At 38.7% G+C, this 20,680-nt stretch overlaps 2 protein-coding genes across 4 annotated transcripts in view; one reads left to right on the top strand and one right to left on the bottom strand.

Moving 5' to 3' along the window:
• Nucleotides 1–20,680, top strand: part of bmp2k (BMP2 inducible kinase) — a 102,428-nt gene that overhangs the window by 75,081 nt on the left and 6,667 nt on the right. The window contains exons 11-15 of one of the 2 annotated variants that reach the window (XM_060826197.1): nucleotides 2,483–2,640; nucleotides 7,094–7,198; nucleotides 12,165–12,424; nucleotides 15,223–15,389; nucleotides 19,734–19,847. In XM_060826197.1, coding sequence (XP_060682180.1) covers nucleotides 2,483–2,640; nucleotides 7,094–7,198; nucleotides 12,165–12,424; nucleotides 15,223–15,389; nucleotides 19,734–19,847 — 804 coding nt within the window. The remainder of the gene's footprint in view (nucleotides 1–2,482; nucleotides 2,641–7,093; nucleotides 7,199–12,164; nucleotides 12,425–15,222; nucleotides 15,390–19,733; nucleotides 19,848–20,680) is intronic. The other variant, XM_060826207.1, reaches the window with a different exon arrangement.
• Nucleotides 12,196–20,680, bottom strand: part of paqr3a (progestin and adipoQ receptor family member IIIa) — a 34,838-nt gene continuing 26,353 nt past the window's right edge. Inside the window, exon 7 of one of the 2 annotated variants that reach the window (XM_060826308.1) lies at nucleotides 12,196–12,433. In XM_060826308.1, the coding sequence (XP_060682291.1) occupies nucleotides 12,417–12,433 (17 nt within the window). In that variant the 3' untranslated portion in view covers nucleotides 12,196–12,416. Of the gene's footprint in view, nucleotides 12,434–15,744; nucleotides 16,470–20,680 lie in introns of those variants that run through there. The other variant, XM_060826300.1, reaches the window with a different exon arrangement.

The raw sequence follows: 20,680 nt of genomic DNA, 5'->3' as shown, positions 1-20,680 counted from the left end.
GAGTTGCTCTGCAATACATAATTCACTGTCGTGTAGTTGATTTGTGAAATGTGATTTGACATTCTAGGCTGGATTTTATTGTCCCTCGTTGGTATATTTGAAGGCATCTTAAAATGAAGCAGGGAACCTTCCTACTGCATTGCATCCCAGCATTGAACTGTCTCCCACCTTGTTAGATAGGGAGGTGCCAAACAGATTGTCTGCACTTAAGCCTTCTCAGGCTTTTAAATGGACAATTAATGCCCCCTGCCTATATGTTAACTTACCCCGCTGGCCAGTTTGTTCTTGACCAGATTTTGATCTTTAAGTCCATGCCCCATCATCACTGCCTTGCAGGTCCCAGCAGTGGTCAAGGTCAGCTCTTGAGCTACTGAGACTACAGACCCTCTGGCAAACCATAAAGGAATGGAAATACCACTTTAAAGTGATTTAGTTCTGCTCCCAGTATAATGTTACTTTGGAGCAGCTGGGTTTTGGCTGGTAGATCAATGACCAACCTTTTGGTCAGAAATGCAGGGAATGCAGCAAGCCATAAAATCCAGTCTGTTGGGTAAGAACATATGAACTAGGAATAGGTCATTTGGCCTCAAGCCTATTCTGCCATTCAGTAAGATAATGGTCTCAGCTCCACTTAGCCCCTACCTCACCATCGCCCTTAATTCCTTTACTGTTCAAAAAAAATCTATCTTAGCTTTAAAAGCATTTACTGAGTTAACCTCAACCAATCACCGTGTGGGCGGCACGGTGGCACACTGGTTAGCACGGGTTCAATCCCGCCTCAGGCAACTGTCTGTGTGGAGTTTGCACATTCTCATCGTGTCTGCATGGGTTTCCTCCAGGTTCTCCGGTTTCCTCCCACAGTCCAAAAATGTGCAGGTTACGTGAATTGGTCATGCTAAATTGCCCGTAGTGTTAGGTGAAGAGGTAAATGTAGGGGAATGGGTCTGGGTGGGTTGCACTTCGGAGGGTCAATGTGGACTTGTTGGGCCGAAGGGCCTGTTTCCATACTGTAAGTAATCTGATCTGATCTAATCTACTTCACTGGGCTGGGAATTCCATAGATTCTCAATCCTCTGGGTGAAGAAGTTCCTCCTCAATTCAGTCCTAAATCTGCTCCATCTAATTTTGAGGCTATACCCTTCTCTCCTAGTTTCACCTGCCAGTGGAAACGTTGTCTCTCCTTCTATCCTACTTATTCCTTTCATAATTTTATATGTTTTTTATAAGATCTCCCCTCATTCTTCTAAATTCCAATGAATGTAATCCCAGTCTATTCAGTCTCTCCTCATAAACCAGCCCCCAACTCTGAAATCAACCTAGTGAACCTCCTCTGCACCCCTCTAGTGGCAGTACATCCTTTCTCAAGTAAGGAGACTAAAATTGCACACATTACTCCAGGTGTGGCCTCATCAGCACCCAACACAGCTGCAACATAACCTTTCTGCTTTTAAACGCAATGAAGGACAATTCCATTTGCCATCTTGTTGTACCTGCAGATCAGCCCTCTCTGATTCGTGCCCAAGGACACCTAGGTCCTTCTGCACAACAGTATGCTGCAATTTTTCACCTTTCAAATAATAGGCCTTTTTACTGTTATTCCTGCCAAAATGGATGATTGCATATGTATTAACAATATGCTCATCTGCCAGCCCATCAGTTAAAACTATTCATGTCCCTTTTGTGGAAAGTTTCACAGTCCTCTACACACTTTGCTCTGCCATTAATCTTAGTGTGTCATCCACAAACTTTGACACGCTACACATGATTCCCAACTCCAAATCATCTATGTTAATTGTGGTCCCAACACTAATCCCTGAGGCACACCACTAGTCACTATCAACTAGAAAAGCACTCATCTATCCCCTACTCTGCTTCCTGTTAGTTAACCAATCCTCTGTCCATGCTAATACATTGCCCATAATGCCATGCATCTTTATTTTGTGCAGCAGCCCGTTTTTGCAGCACCTTGTGGAATGCCTTTTGGAAATCTAGACACACCACATCTATTGGGACCCTGTTGTCCACTATGCTTGTAATATCTTCATGGATTTCCAGTAGATTAGTTAAGCATGACCTGCCCTTCATGAACCCATGCTGTGTCTGCCCAATGGGACAATTTCCCAACTTGATGCCTTGCTATTTCTTTGATAATAGATGCAAGCATTTTCCTCATAACAGAAGTTAAGCTTCTTTTGTCTTCCTCCTTTTTTTAATAATGGCGTCACATTAGCTGTTTTCCGATCTGCTGGAACTGCCACAGAATTCAGTGAAAAGTATACAGTATAGTAAATGTCTGGAAAATCATTGGTATGTTTCTCAATAAATATTTTGTGAATGAAAATTTATTATGTTGCCTATCAATGACTTGTAATTTCTGTAGGAGCAATTCGTCGTATGCTTTATATAATCTATTTTAGATTTTTGACAACTTAAATTATCGCTTTTTTGTTATCTTACTATTAATTTGTATAATTTCTCACAGCCACTGCACGAGCTGAAAATGGACATTTCTTTCATATGGCTCAGGGGACCAATCAACAGCAGCACAGAGTCCTGCAGCAGATACAACAGGGAGACTTGAAGCAACATCAACTCCAACAGTTGCAGCAGCAACAGATAGTTAATTGTCAGACCCAAAAGGTAGTGTCAAGCACTCATTTGCTTCATTTTAAAAAAAATTATTAAAAGTTTGCTTAATGATTTGCTAATCCGTTTCACAAGTAATTTTCAGGTTACAGCACATTAGAATGGCAAACTGCAGAACAATGGGACATGGATTCAATAACAAATCTAGTCAGAGCACAAGCACTGACCCTGAACCCTTCCAATCCAAACCTGTGAATTTTTTTTTAGATTAGATTAGATTTCCTACAGTGTGGAAACAGGCCCTTCGGCCGAACAAGCCCACACCGACCCTCTGAATAGTAACCCACTAGGTCCCATTTCCCTCTGACTAATGCACCTAACACAACGGGCAATTTAGCATGGCCAATTCACCTGGCCTGCACATCCTTCAACAGTGAGAGGAAACCGGAGTACCCGGAGGACATCCATGCAGACTAGGGGAGAATGTGCAAACTCCACACAGGCAGTCGCCCAAGGCCAGAATCGAATCTGGCACTCTGGTGCTGTGAGGCAGCAGTGCTAATCACTGAGTCACCATGCTACCCCTTTTAGTTCTACAGTTTTGTGTCTATTTTAATCAATCCCTAATCTATGGCAGTACCTGCGATCCAATGTTCACCAGTTTTGTTCACTAACCGTCTTATTTTATCAAAAGCCTTCTGAAAATCCAAAGGGACCTCATCCATTCGTTCTCCCACATCTATTCTGCTCATTACATCCTCAAATTTAAACATGCTTTTCATGTCATAAATCCAAGTTTACTCTGGTCACTCTGTTACTTTGTAATTGTCGTTAGCATTTTCCCTGTGATTGATATCAGGCCTTGAGTTCTGTAGTTCCCTACATCTTTTCTCCCTCCTTTTTTAAATAGTGGGGTTACATTTGATACTTTCCAATCTCATAGAACCATACCAAAATTATACTATTTTACAAGATAACAATGCACCCACTCCTTCCAACACAGATGCTAATCATTACATCCAGGTAGAGTTGCATACATCTTTTTCAGAACTACGAATACCAATTTCTTTCAGTTTGTTGATCCCAATCATCTCTTGGTACTGTCATAATTTTGAGGGGGGTTTTGGTTTTTTTTGTGAAGACAGACACAAAGTATTAGTTTAGTTTCTCTGCCACTACTTCATCTAGTATTATTACTATTATTATTATTATTATTATTATTTCCATATTTTTACTCCACATAATTAATTCTCCCATTCTCTGCCTGTAGTAGACCCATATTTGTCTTGGCTAATCTTTTGCTTTTTTTTAAAATAACTTTTGTTTCTTGCGAGTTTACATTTCTAACCTATTTTCCCTTTTTTACTACCTTAGTCCTCTGATGTTACATTCTAGAATGCTCCTGACCATCAGGCTTCTTACTTTTATTTGCAATGTCATTAGTTTCTTCCTTTGATCTAATACAACATTTAGCTTTTCTTGTTACCAATGGTTTAATCATCTTTCATGTTGGGTTTTGTGCCTTGATATGGTACAAATGTGCTCATATTTGCATTTGTAAATTCTGCACTGATTGTTTAAAGGCCAGTCATTGCCTGTCTGCTGACATACCCTTTTCAAAGTTAAAAATCACACAACACCAGGTTATAGTCCGACAGATTTATTTGGAAGCACTAGCTTTTGGAGCAGTGCTCCATCAGGTGGTTGTAGAGTATAAGATCATAAGACACAGAATTTATAGCAAAATTTTAAGTGTGATGTAACTGGAATTGTGTATTGAAAAAAGACCTGCATTGTTTGTTAAGTCTCCCATCTTTTAAAATGACCATGTTGGTTTCAGTTTTCTCATGAGTAAATCGCAAAACTTTTTTAAAAGTTACATTCTCAAGTGAATTTAACAATTGGTATCATCGAGTTTTGAGAAGATTTGTAGTTCAGGTTGAGGTTCTAGATGTAGGTTGCTCACTGAGCTATAAGTTTCATTTTCAGACGTTTCATCACCATACTCAATAACCTCTTCAATGAGGCTCCGGATGAAGCATTGCTGATGAATCCTACTTTCTATTGTTGATTTGGGTTTCTTTGGGTTGGTGATGTCATTTCCTGTTCTTTTTCTCGGAGTGGTAAATTGGTTCCAAGTCAATGTGTTAGTTGATAGAGTTCCGGTTGGAATGCCATGCTTCTAGGAATTCTCGTGAGTATCTCTGTTAGGCTTGTCCTAGGGTGGATGTGTTGTCCCAGTCGAAATGGTGTCCTTCCTCATCTGTATGTAAGGATATTAGTGTGAGTTGCAACCGGAACTCTATCAACAAACACATTGACTTGGACCTGATTTACCACCCCCTGAGAAAAAGAACAGGAAATGACATCACCACAGGAAATAAAATCACCAATCCAAAGACACCCCAATATATACAGTCACGTCTCGACATGCGAACGACCCCATTCATGAACAAATCGGTTTACGAACAGGATTGTACGTAAAGTTTTGCTTCAAAGTACGTACGAAATGCAAGGTACGAATTCAAAAAGCCCATGTGCACCCACGTGGTTTCATTGTTCTGCTTCGCTACGTGCGTTTTGAACGCAAAAGCAGTGAACATTTTAAATGACAATGTGATGTCCCATTTTCGGAAAATTTTGCAACAAAGATTAAAAACAAGTTTCTCTGGATCGTTTTCTTGTGGCATCACCAACCTCCAAGAGACAAAAAAGAGAAAAGACTCCGGAAATATCTGAATAATGGGAAAAATTGATTCAGTTCGCGAACGTTTTGATTCGCGAACCCGGTCCCAGAATGGATTAAGTTCATAAGTCGAGGTGCTACTGTACATAGAAAGCAGTGATCATCAGCAATGCTTTGTCCAGAGGTCACTGAAGATATTACGTGGTATGGTGACGAAACGTCTGAAAATGAACCTTCCAGCTCGGCAAGCAAACCTACATCCACAATTGGTGTCATGTTGGCTAGGAAACACTTCCCAGCAATGTGTCCTGCCCCTTGACGTTTCTTAGTCCCATCCAACCTTATTTTATAGAATCCCTATGGTGTGGAAGCAGGCCATTCGGTTCACACCGACTTTCTGAAGAGCATCCCATGCAAACCTACCCACCCCCAGGCCCCATAAATCAACATCCCCCATGGCTAACCTCCACAACCTTTGACTGTGTGGCAAAACCAAAGCACCTGGAGGAAACTCATGCAGACACAGGGAAATTTGCAAATTCCACACAGACATACATCTTAATCTTCCAATCTAGATCCTCCCTTGACTAATATTATGATCTCATTGTTTATTAACAGCGTTACCCTGCCTTGTATTCCTTTGGCCTATCCTTCATAAATGTCAAAAGCCCCTGAAATTTCAGTTCTCAGCCTTAGTCACTCTATAGTCATTTTTTTTAAAGTGAAAGTAGCTGTCAATGGTGGGAGGATTCAGTTTCTACGAAACATGTTTTCATGTTAATCTTTTTTTTTTGGATCGTTTATTTGTCCCTCAAAGATTTTATTTTTGACAAGTTCACACCAAAATCCTGGATCTTCGTAATGAAACCTTATTAAAACAGCAGGAAAAGAAATAGAACTTATGCTACATATGTTTATTCTCTTAATGCATTTTAATACATCTTGTAATTATTTTTATGAATCTGTAGTAAGTACAGTTTAGAAGTGTTGAGCAACATAGAGTCTACAGCACATAAACAAACCCTTCAGTCCATTTGGCCCCACCAACTAGCTAATCTTGTTCCATTTGTCAGCATTTGGTCTATATTCCTCTAAACCTTTCCTTCTCATATACCGATCCAGATGCCTTTTAAATGTTGTAACTGTGCCAGCCTCCACCATTTCTTCTGGCAGTGAATTCCATGCATGCATCACCTTCTGCATGAAGAAGTTGTCTCTCTGAGCTCTTCTAAATCTTGCTTCTCTCATTTTAAACCTATGATCTCTAGTTTTGGACTCCCCTACCCTGGAAAAAATTCTTGGCTATTGACCCTATCCATGACTCTCATGAATTTAAGGTTCAGTTTACTTCGTACTACTTTGAGGGTTTTGTTTATAAAGTTTACCTTTAGAGAAATCTATTAATTCATGATAATGGGAGAGTATTAATTTTCGCTAGTCTATGAATAAACAAATATCAAACTTCAAGCAGAACATTGCGAGTGTACTTCAAAATCTCCAAGCATGGGTGGTTTGATACTGCTTTCAAGATTTAATAATATGCATGCTACTCAAGACCAAGTTTATTTTCTCTGGCTGGTGGAAAACTTTGCACATTGTATTTTAAAGTTTTGCTTCAGCAAAGACATCTCAAGAAATGCTGGTCAAGTGAATTAAAATGTCAAAAATGTCATTTCTTTTCAGTATTACTACTTTTTATGCCTTATATAAATTTTAAAATTTACTTAAGCCTAAGCATGATGTTGTTATATTTATGATACAAATAAAAGTAGTAATGAGACCTCTTGCTCTGTATCTAAGTTATTTTCATTCCTTTGTCAGTATCCACAGGCTTTGCAGCCATCAGCACAGCAATTACAACAGCAACAATTAATGATGCAATCAACGTATTATCAACAGCAGCAAATGCTTCCCTATTCAGCTGTGGTAAGAGACTTTTTATTTATATATATATTATATATAGGGGAGGGATGTATGTGACAAAGAGAGACCGAGATACTCATCCAATTGGGTTATTCAATTTAAGCTGCATAATTGTCATACTTTTATCTGCATTTTAAAGCTAATGGAGCATACTTTAGAAATATTGTCAGAGCCCTTGTGACTGTGTCTTTCAAATCCATGAAAGAAAAACAATAAGACTGTTAAAGGTTGTAAGATCATTAATGATCAGAAAAGCTACTTAATCTAAAATATCTCATTAACTGAAATAACTAGAGGTCACAATTTCAAAATTCAAAGTAGCTTTAAGTGTAAGATTATGAGAAACTTCTTTGCTCAGATTTGTTATGATATGGATGCCCTGCCTGGGCACTGATGAAGGCTGATTCCATATGGTTTCAAAAGGGAGCTGGATATGTATTTGGAAATGGTGAAGCTAGAGGGGTACAGAAATAGGACTGGAGAATGGGACAAGCTGGATAGCTCTTTTGGGGAGCCTATACAGACATGTTGGGTCGAGTGGCCATCTCCTGTATTGTAGAGTTATATTAGATTAGATTACTTACAGTGTGGAAACAGGCCCTTCGGCCCAACAAGTCCACACCGACCCGCCGAAGCACAACCCATCCATACCCCTACACATACCCTTTACCTAACACTACGGGCAATTTTAGCATGGCCAATTCACCTGACCTGCACATCTTTGGACTGTGGGAGGAAACCGGAGCACCCGGAGGAAACCCACGCAGACACGGGGAGAACGTGCAAACTCCACACAGTCAGTCGCCTGACTCGGGAATTGAACCCGGGTCTCAGGCGCTGTGAGGCAGCAGTGCTAACCACTGCGCCACCGTGCCGCCCACAAATTTATGTACCTCATAAATTGAAAAGTATACTAAAAACGTGATGCCAAATTCCAAGGTAATTACAGTATTCAGGTTTTCTTTTTCCCCTCCAAGACCATTTGGAAATCCACTCAGTATATTTACAACTGTCTCATTTGTCCTAAATTTGATTTTTATTGGTTTGATTATGTGCCTTTACTGCCATCTTGCAAATTTAAATTTTCTCCTTAAGTACCTTTTTATAAGCTCATCCTCAAATATTCAAATCTCTACTATTTTCCCTTTTTAATTTGATGTGAGGATCAATCTGTTTGTTCACTCAATCAATTGAACTTTTGTTCTTCGTGCATACATTTGTAGTAGGCTATTTATAAATAGTAGGCTATTTAACCCTTTGCTGAAAAATGTGTTGCTGGAAAAGCGCAGCAGGTTAGGCAGCATCCAAGGAGCAGGAGAATTAATGTTTCAGGCATAAGCCCTCCTTCAGGAAATCAACCCTTTGAAATTTAACCCTTTGTGCCTGCACAGCTGGTAAATAAGATAATAGCTGATCTGATTTCAAGTTAATTTTACATTTCTGTATGCAGCTGATAATCTTCTGTCCCTCCAGTAATCAAGAATCTACATACATGTGCATCTCTGCCTTAAAAAGATTTAAAGATTCTGTATCCAGTGCCATTTGAGGCACAGAATTCCAAACATTCTCAACACTCCCCACATGTCTGTGTTGACAATGGTTTTGTGGTCATCATTAGACTGCTAATTCCATTTTTATTCAATTCAAATTTCATCTTCCATGGCAGGATTCGATCCCAGGTCCCGGATATTACCAGACTTCTGGATTAGTAGTCTAATGATAATACCATTGGATATAGTCTCCCTAACTTTCCCATATTATACTCCATTTGCCAGATTGTTGCCAACTCACTTAACCTTGCCATATTCCTTCTTTTAGGCTGCTTATTTCCCCTTTCAGTCTACTTTACTACACATCTTTGTTATTTGCAAATTTAGCAACCATCCCTTCAGTCCTTTAATTCAAATCATTTGTATAAATTGTTGAGTTAAGACCCCAGCACCCAGCCCCTGTGCCATACCACCTGTAACATCTTGCATCCTAAAGAAGACCCAATTATTCCCACTTTCTGCATCTTGTTAGCCATTCAATCCTCTCTAAGCCAATATTTTACACTTGCACACCTTGTTTTTTTTATTTTTTGCAATAACCTTTTGATGTGGCACCTTATCAAATACCTTCCTCAAATCCAAATGCAAAATTATGATATCTGCTAGTTCTCTTTTATCCACAATAGAAGTTATTTTTTCAAAGAGCTCTACTAAATTTGTTAAACACTTTTTTCCCTTTGCTTTTGGCTTCCCTCCCTTTTTGAGGAGTTTACATTGGTTTATTTCCAATCTAAAGAAACCTTCCTTGAATCTAATGGGTTTTGGTAAATTATCTCCAATTCTAATCAGAAATAATATTCCGATATTGTAGTCTGACTTGAACACAGCAAAATTTGATTACTCCCTTCTGAATTCTGTCATGTTATTTTAGTTTTATACATCAACTTCAGAATAAAGCAAAATGCTGCAGATGATAAAATGAAACACTGGTCAGGTAGCATATGTGGATGGAAAAAGAATTGATGTTTGAGATTGAAACCCTTTGGGAGAGTTCATCAACCTGAACCTTAACTTTGTTTCTCTGTCCACAGGTTCTGCCTCAACTGAGTATTTCCAGAATTTTCTATTTTTCATTCTGTTGGCTTTATTGAATTGTGCACTGTTAACAATTGTGAATTGTTAACATTTAAGCATCATTTTTTAAGTTTTCTGTATCTCTTCTCACCTTTGTCTTAAACTATTTGAAACCTTAATTTTGCCTTCCTTTATCCAAAATTTTACACTTTTCTGCATTAAATTTATTCTCTTCACCTGTCTTTCATTTTATCAAGACTAAGATTAATTAATTTTTACATTTGAAAAGAAAAGGGTTGAGCAGTGAAATGGTATTGAAGTAGATGATCTCTTTGCACTCGTAGATGATCTCTTTGCAGGCATAGAGCAGGCTGGAAGGGCTGAATGTACAACTGCTGTTTCGTTTATAATCTCTAATTTCCAATATGTTATCTCCAATTCCATTTATCTTCAACTCCAATCTCCAGTCTAGTTTGACATTGGCAAAATAACCAATCTGCCCTTTCTCTGACATATTCTGTTTTGGTTTTTCAAATATTTATTTCAAATTCTCAAATTTAGTCTAGCTGTTACTATTACTCATCTTTTTTTTAAAAAATGATTTGACTGAGTTCTAGTGATCTGAGGTGGGGACTTTCTCTTTCTCATGATTAGTTTGAATCTGACACCAAACCGGGGGATTTCAAAGTCCTAACAATGTTGATGTCCCTAAACAAAGAAAGAGCCAATTACGTTGTTTTCCACCTTGCAGTCTGTGGGAATACAAAAACCACCATGTCTTTTCAATTTTTACTTTTACAGCTGCAGCAATAAACTGCTTTTCTAAACTAGTTTTTTTTAGGGAAGTATATTTACTGGCTTTACCTACACATGACTCCAAATCCACAGCAAGACGTTTAACTCTTAATTGCACACTTGCATCCCATGAACAATATTAAAGAAAACTTAATCACTATAAAACTACCAGTCTAAACCATTGCTGTCTTTGCACCTTTCACTACTCTTGTCATAGAGTCGTAGAGATGTACAACACAGAAACAGACCCTTCGGTCCAACTCGTTCACATATGTACCACACGCTGCACGAAAGTTGCTCCTTAGGTCTTTTTTATATCTTTCCCCTCTCACCTTAAACCTATACCCTGTAGTTCTGGATTTCCCCCACCCCAGGAAAAAGACCTTGTCTATTTACCCTATCTGTGCCCCTCATGATTTTATAAACCTCTATAAGGTCACCCCTCAGCCTTTGACACTCCAGGGAAAACTGCCCTAGCCTATTCAACCTCTCCCAATAGCTCAAATCTTGCAACTCTGGCAACACCCTTAAATCTTTTCTGAACCCTTGCAAGTTTCTCAACATCCTTCTGCTAGGAAGCAGACCAGAATTGTATGCAATATTCCAAAGGTGGCCTAACCATTGTCCTGTACAGCCGCAACATAGCCTCCCAATGCCTGTACTCAATATTCTGACCAATAAAGGAAAGCATACCAAACGCTGCCTTTACAATTCTATCTACCTGTAACTCCACTTTCAAGGAGCTATGAACCTGTACTCCAAGATATCTTTGTTCAGCAGCACTCCTGAGGACCTTAACATTGTCAGCTGGAACTGACAACCGGAAGCGGCAGGTACAAATCACTATAAATGCCGGAGGAAACATGACAGAAGCGCTTCACAGGAGGCTCCCAAGCACTGAGGATGTCACCTAGACCGGGGACGAAACGTCTGCAACACAAATTCCCAGCTCGGTGAACACAGCCATAACAACGAGCACCCGAGCTACAAATCTTCTCCCAAACTTTGTGGTATCTTAAGCCCAGTGAAGATTTGCTTTCCCAAAATGCAAGACCTTGCATTTATCTAAATTAAACTCCACCTGCCACTCCTCAGCCCATTGGGCCATCTGCTCAAGATCCTTTTGTACTCAGAGGTAACCTTCTTAGCTGTCCATTGCACCTCCAATTTTGGTGTCATCTGCAAACTTACTAACTATACCTCTTAAGCTCACATCCAATAATTTATATAAATGATGAAAAGTAGTGAACGCAGCACTGATCCTTGTGGCACTTCTCACTGGTCACAGGCCTCCAGTCTGTGTATTCGCACTTTTTTTGGTACCTCTAACATGCTCCACCATGACGAAGTCATCAGCCTTCACACAAATAAAACACAGAATCATTTTCTTAATGCCTTGTTTTCAAAATCTGTTTCTCTAACCAAGACTTCAGTCACCTTTCTGACGCTTTTAATTTCTATTCCACCTGTTTTCCCCAGTCGAACTTGTGATATCATTGAACTGTTATTGACTTTATAAAATAAATGAGGTAGAATAGAGACTAATTATACTTTTTGACTATAATTACATTCAGCAAATGCCAACATTTTTGTTTTCTCTGTATATCCAGCAGGTAGAACAACATGAACAGGCATTTGTACAATCTCCAGTTGCTGTCCCACAGCATTCACAATTTCAGTGCTCACAACATGAATACCAAACTACTTCAATGGCATTTGTTTCTCCAACCTCACCAATATCCCATCAACCTGCTGGCCATTATAGGATCCAGAGTGATGTCTCGCATGGTTTGGCTTTTGTGGTTACTGGCAATAACTCTATGCAGCCTGTTGGAACAATGACAGTTGAATCTTCCAATAAATCAGTTAGGTGAGTATTCTAGAAAGAAAATGAAAGAGTTGAGTGTCATCGGTGCATTAGTTTTGCATTATTACAGTCTAATACTTCTATGAAAATAAGAGTCTGTATGCACCAATTGTACATTGGGCAAGACACATAGGAAATGTTGTTTCTTATATTGTATAGGATTGTTTGTGGTTTACTTTATTGCAAAGGTACAAATTGTTACCCCTGTTATACTTTGTTCTACCTAACCTACAGTTCAGAAACAGTAGTTCCTACTACCACCTGGAAATGTGTCTGGAACAGTTTGCATGCAAACTGATCCCACACTGCAGATTCCAACACGTGTTGCTACTCTTGACACCTCTGTGGTTAGCAACAGGAGTGTGGATTTGTGAAAGGTTGGGTAGTGTCCACACTTCCCTAAAAACTGCAACGTAAATATTTCCCATAGGAATTCCAAAGTTAAAATTTAATACTTGCATGTGGGTATTTAAGAATAAATATATTTATAATGGAAATTCCTGGTTGCATTCTCTGTGGTTGGAGAAATAAATACCATTGTGTCTAGCAAAACATAATTTGCTGTCAGCTGCTCATCCCAGATTTCAATATATGATGGGATCACAATCTCAGTGAGATTTTATTCGAGGCCTGTCTCCTTAGGCTGAATCCAATATGAAGCCGCCTCAGGCGACTGACTGTGTGGAGTTTGCACATTCTCCCCGTGTCTGCGTGGGTTTCCTCCGGGTGCTCCGGTTTCCTCCCACAGTCCAAAGATGTGCGGGTCAGGTGAATTGGCCATGCTAAATTCCCTGTAGTGTTAGGTAAGGGGTATGGGTGGGTTGCGCTTCGGCGGGTCGGTGTGGACTTGTTGGGCCGAAGGGCCTGTTTCCACACTGTAAGTCTAATCTAATCATGTTCTGGCTTTGTGCAGTGTTTCCACACAGCCTGAATAGTTTCATTTGTGGATAATGGGACTCTTAATTTCAGAATAATCATTTCATATTCCATGTTAAATAGTTAACTTTGCTTAAATATTTTAGTCAAAGATAATTTTGAATTGTTTTAAACAGATGTGCCTGAAAAGTATAATAAACAATTCTCCATATTTGAAGTTCAGAATCTTTCTTAACTGAAAAGTCTTCACAGTTTACTGAATTACCAGGTCTGTTTTACACACGGAACATTACTTAAATAATAGACAAACTGAATATAGAAAGTTACCTTGATTAAGAATATGGAATTTATGTCTATATTAATGAAAGGAGTGAATTGTTAGAACTGAAGAGGAATCTTATTTGACTCAAAATACTAGCTCTTTTTCTGGTAGCTTCTGTTTCCATTTACGATTAGCAGTATTTTGCTCCTATCATAGTCATTTTAACGCTGACACTTGGTACTAAGACTTGAAATAGGTGCGTGCAGGGTGTTGACTCCAACTCTTGTGCCAGAAATGAAATAGCCTTCAGAAAACTGTGAGCTGATTTTTTAATACAAATGTCTACCTATGACCTTCCCCTACAATCCTGAGAGCGATCTCATATCAATTTTACACTGCTTCCAACATGACTTCTTTTAAGGTCAGACTTCTGCCATTTTGTTAGAGGATATGTTGTCTGAGAGAGCTGCTGACCAATTAGATGGCTAGCAGATGGCTAGTCCCAGAAACTCCATGCAGGAAAGATGGCCACAACTAAGTCATCTAGTTCTGACAGACAGGAGCCCAGACTCGGATGTCAAGTATCACTTGATAGTCTAGCAGTCCCCAGGAAAGCGTAATGTGGTGCCTGGTTTGAAAGGCCAGGGAGAGTCAAAAAGGAATGGACTTTAGGTGTCAACTATCTGAAACCAACCTGTGCGGAGCTTAATTTGAGTAAGTCAGCTAAAGCTGTGTAGCCTTCCCATGTGATGTAGGCCTGTTATAGATTAAATAACGAAGCAAATGAGTTTCAGTAGGACTGAGGCAGGCTGGTGCTTCTGCATCTCCTGTAGCATTTCAGACATGCGAGGACAGGTAGTTAGCAAATAAGAGAACGACCACCTGTATTTCCCACTCCATCCCTGCCTCCAATTTGCCAATGGGGCAGCATGATACCCAGCCTCCTATTTGTTTTGTAGCAATTGTGCAACAATCTGCATTTCATTACTAATAAGTAAAAATGTCAATGAAAAAGGGAGAGTAAAAGTACTATAATGTTTTTTTTATATAATTATTTAAGGGTGATCTTTTACTTGGAATGTGGCAGGGTTCCTTTCTAGTGTTAGTAATGTAAATATTTTTAGGTGAGAAAATGCCAATTTCCATCCAGTTTACCTTTTTGCCACCCAGGCAATATAATAGTCTTATCATCATGTGGTTGTTGACTAATCACAGCAATTACCAATAATTAATCTGAAACAGACCCAGACATGAGCTGAGATGCTGATAGGAACTGTGGTTGCCAAATCACTGGTTACTTTCAAACATGCACATTTGCTTTTCTTCATGTCTGAAACTACTTCAAATTATATCCTAAAACATTACTTCCTAATGAACCTTTCCATTGATTGAACACAGAAGAAATAATGTTTCTCCAGGTTTGTTCAAATTTACCACTTTTTGGTTTCTACTAATGGAGCAAGGTGAAGTAGCTTTTCATGATCTGTATTATCTAGTCCCTTTTAGAATACCAAAATTAACATTTTTAAATGGAGTTTACATTTGCAAAAAAAAATTAATTTATGTTTTTGTCAGCTGTTTTGTTCATTTGTTATATTTGTATATACAAATGTGTACACTGATGTTTTGCTTCGGATGAAGAGTATTTCTTTCCACTTCACAGGCCAACTTCTTTAGAAATGGATGGTATTCTCAATTGTCCTCCGCAGAATATCAATAACCCTCCTGACATGTCTGGATGGAATCCATTTGGCGAGGACAACTTCTCAAATTTAACTGAGGAAGAGCTGCTTGATAGGGAATTTGACCAGCTCAGATCATATATGAGTGGTAATGATCCATGCATGGTTACTTTTTTATTTGCTTTCCTTCCACCCATGATAAAAACATTGTGTGGACAAAATTTAGCTTAACCATAGAACAGAAAATGTTTGTATCTTTTTTAACCATGCTTGAGGTGACTCATAAGTAATCCATTAACAGAATTGGCACACCATACCTTGCTAACATACATTAGTATATTTATTTGCAAAAGATACATCAACAACACTTAAGGGGATGCATTCTAGTCAATTAATTTGACATTGACTCTCACACTCCAGTCAATAATAATACTATAAATATTTAAAAGGAAAACTTCAGCTGTAAATTGGCAGCAGTATAGTGAAAAGTTGAGATGGATTTGTGAAGACTCAGTATCCTTTTGAGTCATAATTTTGCTGAACATTGACCAAGTTGTGCAACCTAATTTAATTAATCTCTGCATCCTCCGCTTTTCTCTCTCATTGCTGAGTTGTAATTTCATCGGACATTAAGGTTCTTTTCTTGCCTTCAGAGAAATCGTGAACCAAATTCCAGCAAAACTACTCATGCCAGTGATTACTCCCACATTCTATGCCAAAGTGAAGGATTAGTCTGCCAGAGTCCTTAAATTTCCAAGGATTAAATCTTTTCAACCAAAGTGCACCTACTCGCTCACATTGCTGTCCAAAAGAATAAATGGCCTTTTCACTTTGTCTTGCTATCTGTCACTCTTATCTCTCTCTCTCTCTCTCTTTCTCACTCAACAGAGGTTTTGTTCAGTGTTTTTCTTGGAGGAGCAACAACTTTCTTCATTTTAAATGTTAAATTTATATTCAAACAAATTCTTCTTCTTGGCTATATGGTATCAGTATGATTTACAAAAGAGTTCACTTAGAAAGTGCTGCTTTCCTTTTCTTTCTGTCATGAGCTTTCAATGTTGTTGTTGTCTGTTTTGATATCTCTTGCTTTGGGTTTGAATGTAGATTAAATTCCGGCTCTTTTAATTCATCTCCAACTGCTGTTAACTTTTTTTTTCCCCATCTGATGTGTTTCAGTGTCACTTTAACCTCAGACGTCTTGACTCTTTGGATCCAACTCTAACTGAAACTGTAACGTGCATAAAAGGATTACAGGCAATCATTGAATTTTGCAAAGTACTAGGTTTCCCTTTATAATTTCAATTTCAACAAATTCCCATTTCTAACATTACTGGAGATGGCATCATCTTAACCTCCAGTAAAATCACTTTCTTTATTAGTAATCGAGAAATTTGAAAGTTTTCCCACAACGATGATACTTGAAATTAAACCACATTTTAAATTAACTGGCATTAAATAATCTCCGTTAACACCCTTAATTGATTGAGTTAATGTTAACAAAGTAACTACTCTTGTCTACCATTGTCCTTGAAACAACTCCAAACAGCAACCTTCACCACCTCGCCCCATCCACCCACCCGGCTCCCTGAGGAAATTTGTCCCACTTACATTGAGATGTAACTCTTTCTCTTATGACTCATGGTAGTCACCCATTCTCTCTCTGCCTCTAATCTGCATTGCGACATTATTCTTCTCTGTTTACAATTTACAACATCTCCAAATTTTATTTCATCTTTAAATTTAGAAACTGTACTAAGTACACCAAACTTTAAGCCATTAAAATATATCAAGAGAAACCATGGTGTAAACTTTTGCTATGCTTTCCCACTGTAAAACATTCTCCAGTTGATCAATCTTCTTCTTAATTATTTCCTATCACTTAGCCAACAAATATCCATACAGTTCCTTTAATGTCATGGATTTCAAATATGCTGGAAAGCCTACCAAATTTTATATTTTAAGCATAGATGGAACATTATGGTTTGTACTATGTACTTTCCATCTGTACTTCCTTCAACATCTTCGGGTACATCCTGTTTAGTTGTGATAGCTTGTCAGCTTTAAGTACACAGCCTTTCTGATCCCTCCTTTTCCTTTTTTAGTCCATTTAATATCTCAACTATCTCATCTTTCACTATGATCTTGGCAGAAGCTTTCTTGACAAAGACGAGTGTATTCTTGAATACCTCTGCAGTTTGCTTCTTTATATCATTCCCAATAGTTGTTGACTACTTGTGTTTTATATCTTACGATTTCTTGTAATACTATCTGCCTCACCCAATTTCTGTGTAATGTGTTTCCCCTTTGAATTCTGCATTCTGGTTTCCATGCAAGGGATTACATGTTGATAAGTAGGACCCTAGAAGGTGCATTTGGTCACTGGGAGCTTGCTGTGCATTTCTATAAATCTTTAAAGGCAGGAAGATGAATACAAAAGGTAGATTACATATGAGATACTCACCTTTATTAGTCAAGACATTAAGTAAAAGAGCAAGGAACTTGTGCTGGCGTTGCATGTAACTTGAGTTAGACACAGCTGGAGTACTGAGTACATTTCTGGTTGCCACATTATAGGTAGGATGTGATGACACTGAAAGCGTGCAGAGGAGATTCACCAGGGCGTTACTTGAGTTGGAGTGATTCAGCTAGGAAGGGAGACTAGGGATGTTTTCCTTCGAGTGGAGAAGGCCTGATTGAGGTGTATCAAGTTCTGATAGGGACAGCTAGAGTTCTAACATACGGAGCAGTCGTTTTAGAGGGAATTTGAAGGTGGCAAGTGTCTGGAATTCACTGCCTAAAAGGTGTTAGAGGCAGGAAACCTCGAGGTTTAAGTAGTACATAAATGAGCACTGAAATATCATTGACATAAAGCTATAGGCCAAGTGATGAAAAATGGCATGAGATTAAAAAAATGATTGATGATTGGCATGGACACATTGGGGCAAAAGGTCATTTTCTGTGCTGATTTACAATTAAAAAACCCCTTGCCAAATGAGTTTAAACTTCTGTGAGCCCACCTGACTTAGCTTGGTACCTGACCCCTTCACACCCTTTCCTCAGAACCCGTATTCCTAGCTGCCCATTCATCTGTCCTATTTTTTAAAAATTTAATAACATCTGAAGAGTACTACCTTTTGCGTATTCTCTTTCCCAGCTTCCTAAAATCTCCCAGCAGCAGCAGCTTATCCCATTTTTCTATACATATCTTTGGTACCTGTATGGACCAAGGCCACTGGTTGTTCTCTTTTGCACACACACTCAAACTCGCACCCAACCCCCACCCATTCCCTTCCACACAAGTCTTTCAACCACTTTGCATCCCTTGTACCAGATGTACAACCTTGCATTTATTTACAAATGCAAAAATATCTATTTACTCCCCTGTTAGATCCCTGTCACTATAACTTTCTCTCATAGTTTTCCTCCTCTGCACTCTTACCTACTCCTCTGTACAATTGAATTATCCTGGGTGCCATTGACCAAGCTACACTACAAGCTTGGGGTTTTCTGACTGGTGACAGAGGACAGCAGTAATTGTCAACTGGAAATCTCCTGTAAGGAGGTGATGTAATCATTTAAAACTTTGCATCCCTGGCTCTACAGCTGGATGCCTGGGATTCATGGTCTGTTCATAGCTGCAACTTCACTAGAAGTCTGTGTTGAGGTGCTCAACCAAGTTACCAAAGAGATCATGAGGTGGCTGTTCCAGTTTATTCCCTTCTATTTCAGTCCAATTACAATTGTTGCTTGGCTTGTCTTGAACTCTGTGCTCATGGAAATAGGAGCTACCCACCAGTCTACGCGTATGTATGGTTTCACGATTAAGCTGGACTATTGTTGCAATTTGCATTCAAAGTGTTTCTAAATGGCTTTATGTATTACAATCCTTCTGATTTAAAAAGAGCAACGGAAGTTGTAAAATAATTTTAGATGCAGGTAGGCAGCATCCAAGGAGCAGAAGAGTCAACGTTTCGGGCATGAGCCCTTCCTAAAGAAGGGCTCATGCCCGAAACATCGACTCTCCTGCTTCTTGGCTGCTGCCTGACCTGCTACGCTTTTCCAGCAACACATTTTCAGCTCTGATCTCCAGCATCTGCAGCCCTCACTTTCTCCTAAATAATTTTAGATAGCAACATCTGTATTTTTCTCAGATTGCTGACAGTCTATTGAAGATTTACTATTTCTGGTCCAAAAACCTTTTACAATTCACCCAAGTAGTAAATTCATCAAGCAGCTGTTGACATAGTACAAATGTAGATCTATTTAGCTTTTAGATAAATGCTAACTCAAGTAATGGATTCGGTGCCAACTAATTAATTCCATACATAATGTAATACAAAATTTTAAAAATAATGAAGCCTATTATCTTGTGCAGTATTAGGAAATATGCTGATTTTCCTATTGCAATAATTTGCTTATTTAAATTGCTATTCTCTGTATGAACTGAGGTATCGTTTTCAGACAGAAAATGCCATTTTTTTCTTCCCTTGAGGTAAACCAGAGCAGAGGAGAACATCTATCGAGACAGAAATTGAGCCACATCCAGTTCCCCACACCCCAGTTAAAGAAGATTTGTTTGGCTGTATTCCATTTGTTTCTGAAGCAGGTTAGTCTGATTCTTTTAAAGATTATACAAAGTTTATGATCATAGCTACTTTGACCTTTAATAAAATTTCTACTTGGAACAATAGGTTTTAATTACTCACGATACAGACAGACAGCTGAATCAAAGGAATCTCCTAACTCTGTATTTGCACCACATTACAATTAAAACTTTCAAACACCCTCAAAATCGACTCCACTGGTTCCTAATCAGACTTTTTAAGTAACCAACCCCAGGTTTTATGGCTAATCAATTCTGGACCTGGTTTGTCAATCAAACAACAGACTTAATCATTTGTAATCAAAACAGTAACTTAGCAGAGCAAAATGAAACAAAGTCATCTAGTGCCTGTGATTTTAAATCCAATAACCTTTGGTCCCTGTCCCATTCACACAAAAAGCTCACTCAAACAGTGGATAATGTTTGTTAAAAAGACAAAGCTGGCCAGGTTACTTAAGAGATTTTCAATTGTGTTGTTCCACAGACATGTATGATTGTTACTTGGTTGATTTTCTGAAGACGTCGATTAGTGACACCTTTTCAGTTCACTCTCATGAAGTTTGTTATAGTGAGTTTTGAGATTTGTAGCTCAGGTTGAGGTTCTGGATGTAGGTTTGCTCGCTGAGTTGGAAAGTTCACTTTCAGACGTTTTGTCACCATACTAGGTAACATCTTCAGTGAGCCTCCGGACAAAGCACTGCTGATGATCCCTGTTTTCTATTTATATAGAAAATTATATAAAATAGGAAGCAGGAATCATCAGCAGTGCTTTGGTAGTGTGGCACTTAATACAAATAGAGATTATTGTCTGAGGATCCAAGCACCACTCCTCCTTC

The sequence above is a fragment of the Hemiscyllium ocellatum genome, chromosome 1 (assembly GCF_020745735.1).
Source record: "Hemiscyllium ocellatum isolate sHemOce1 chromosome 1, sHemOce1.pat.X.cur, whole genome shotgun sequence".
Taxonomy (NCBI): Eukaryota; Metazoa; Chordata; class Chondrichthyes; order Orectolobiformes; family Hemiscylliidae; genus Hemiscyllium; species Hemiscyllium ocellatum.
The sequence above is the reverse complement of the archived record's forward strand: the minus strand, read 5'-3'. Positions and strand labels throughout refer to the sequence as shown.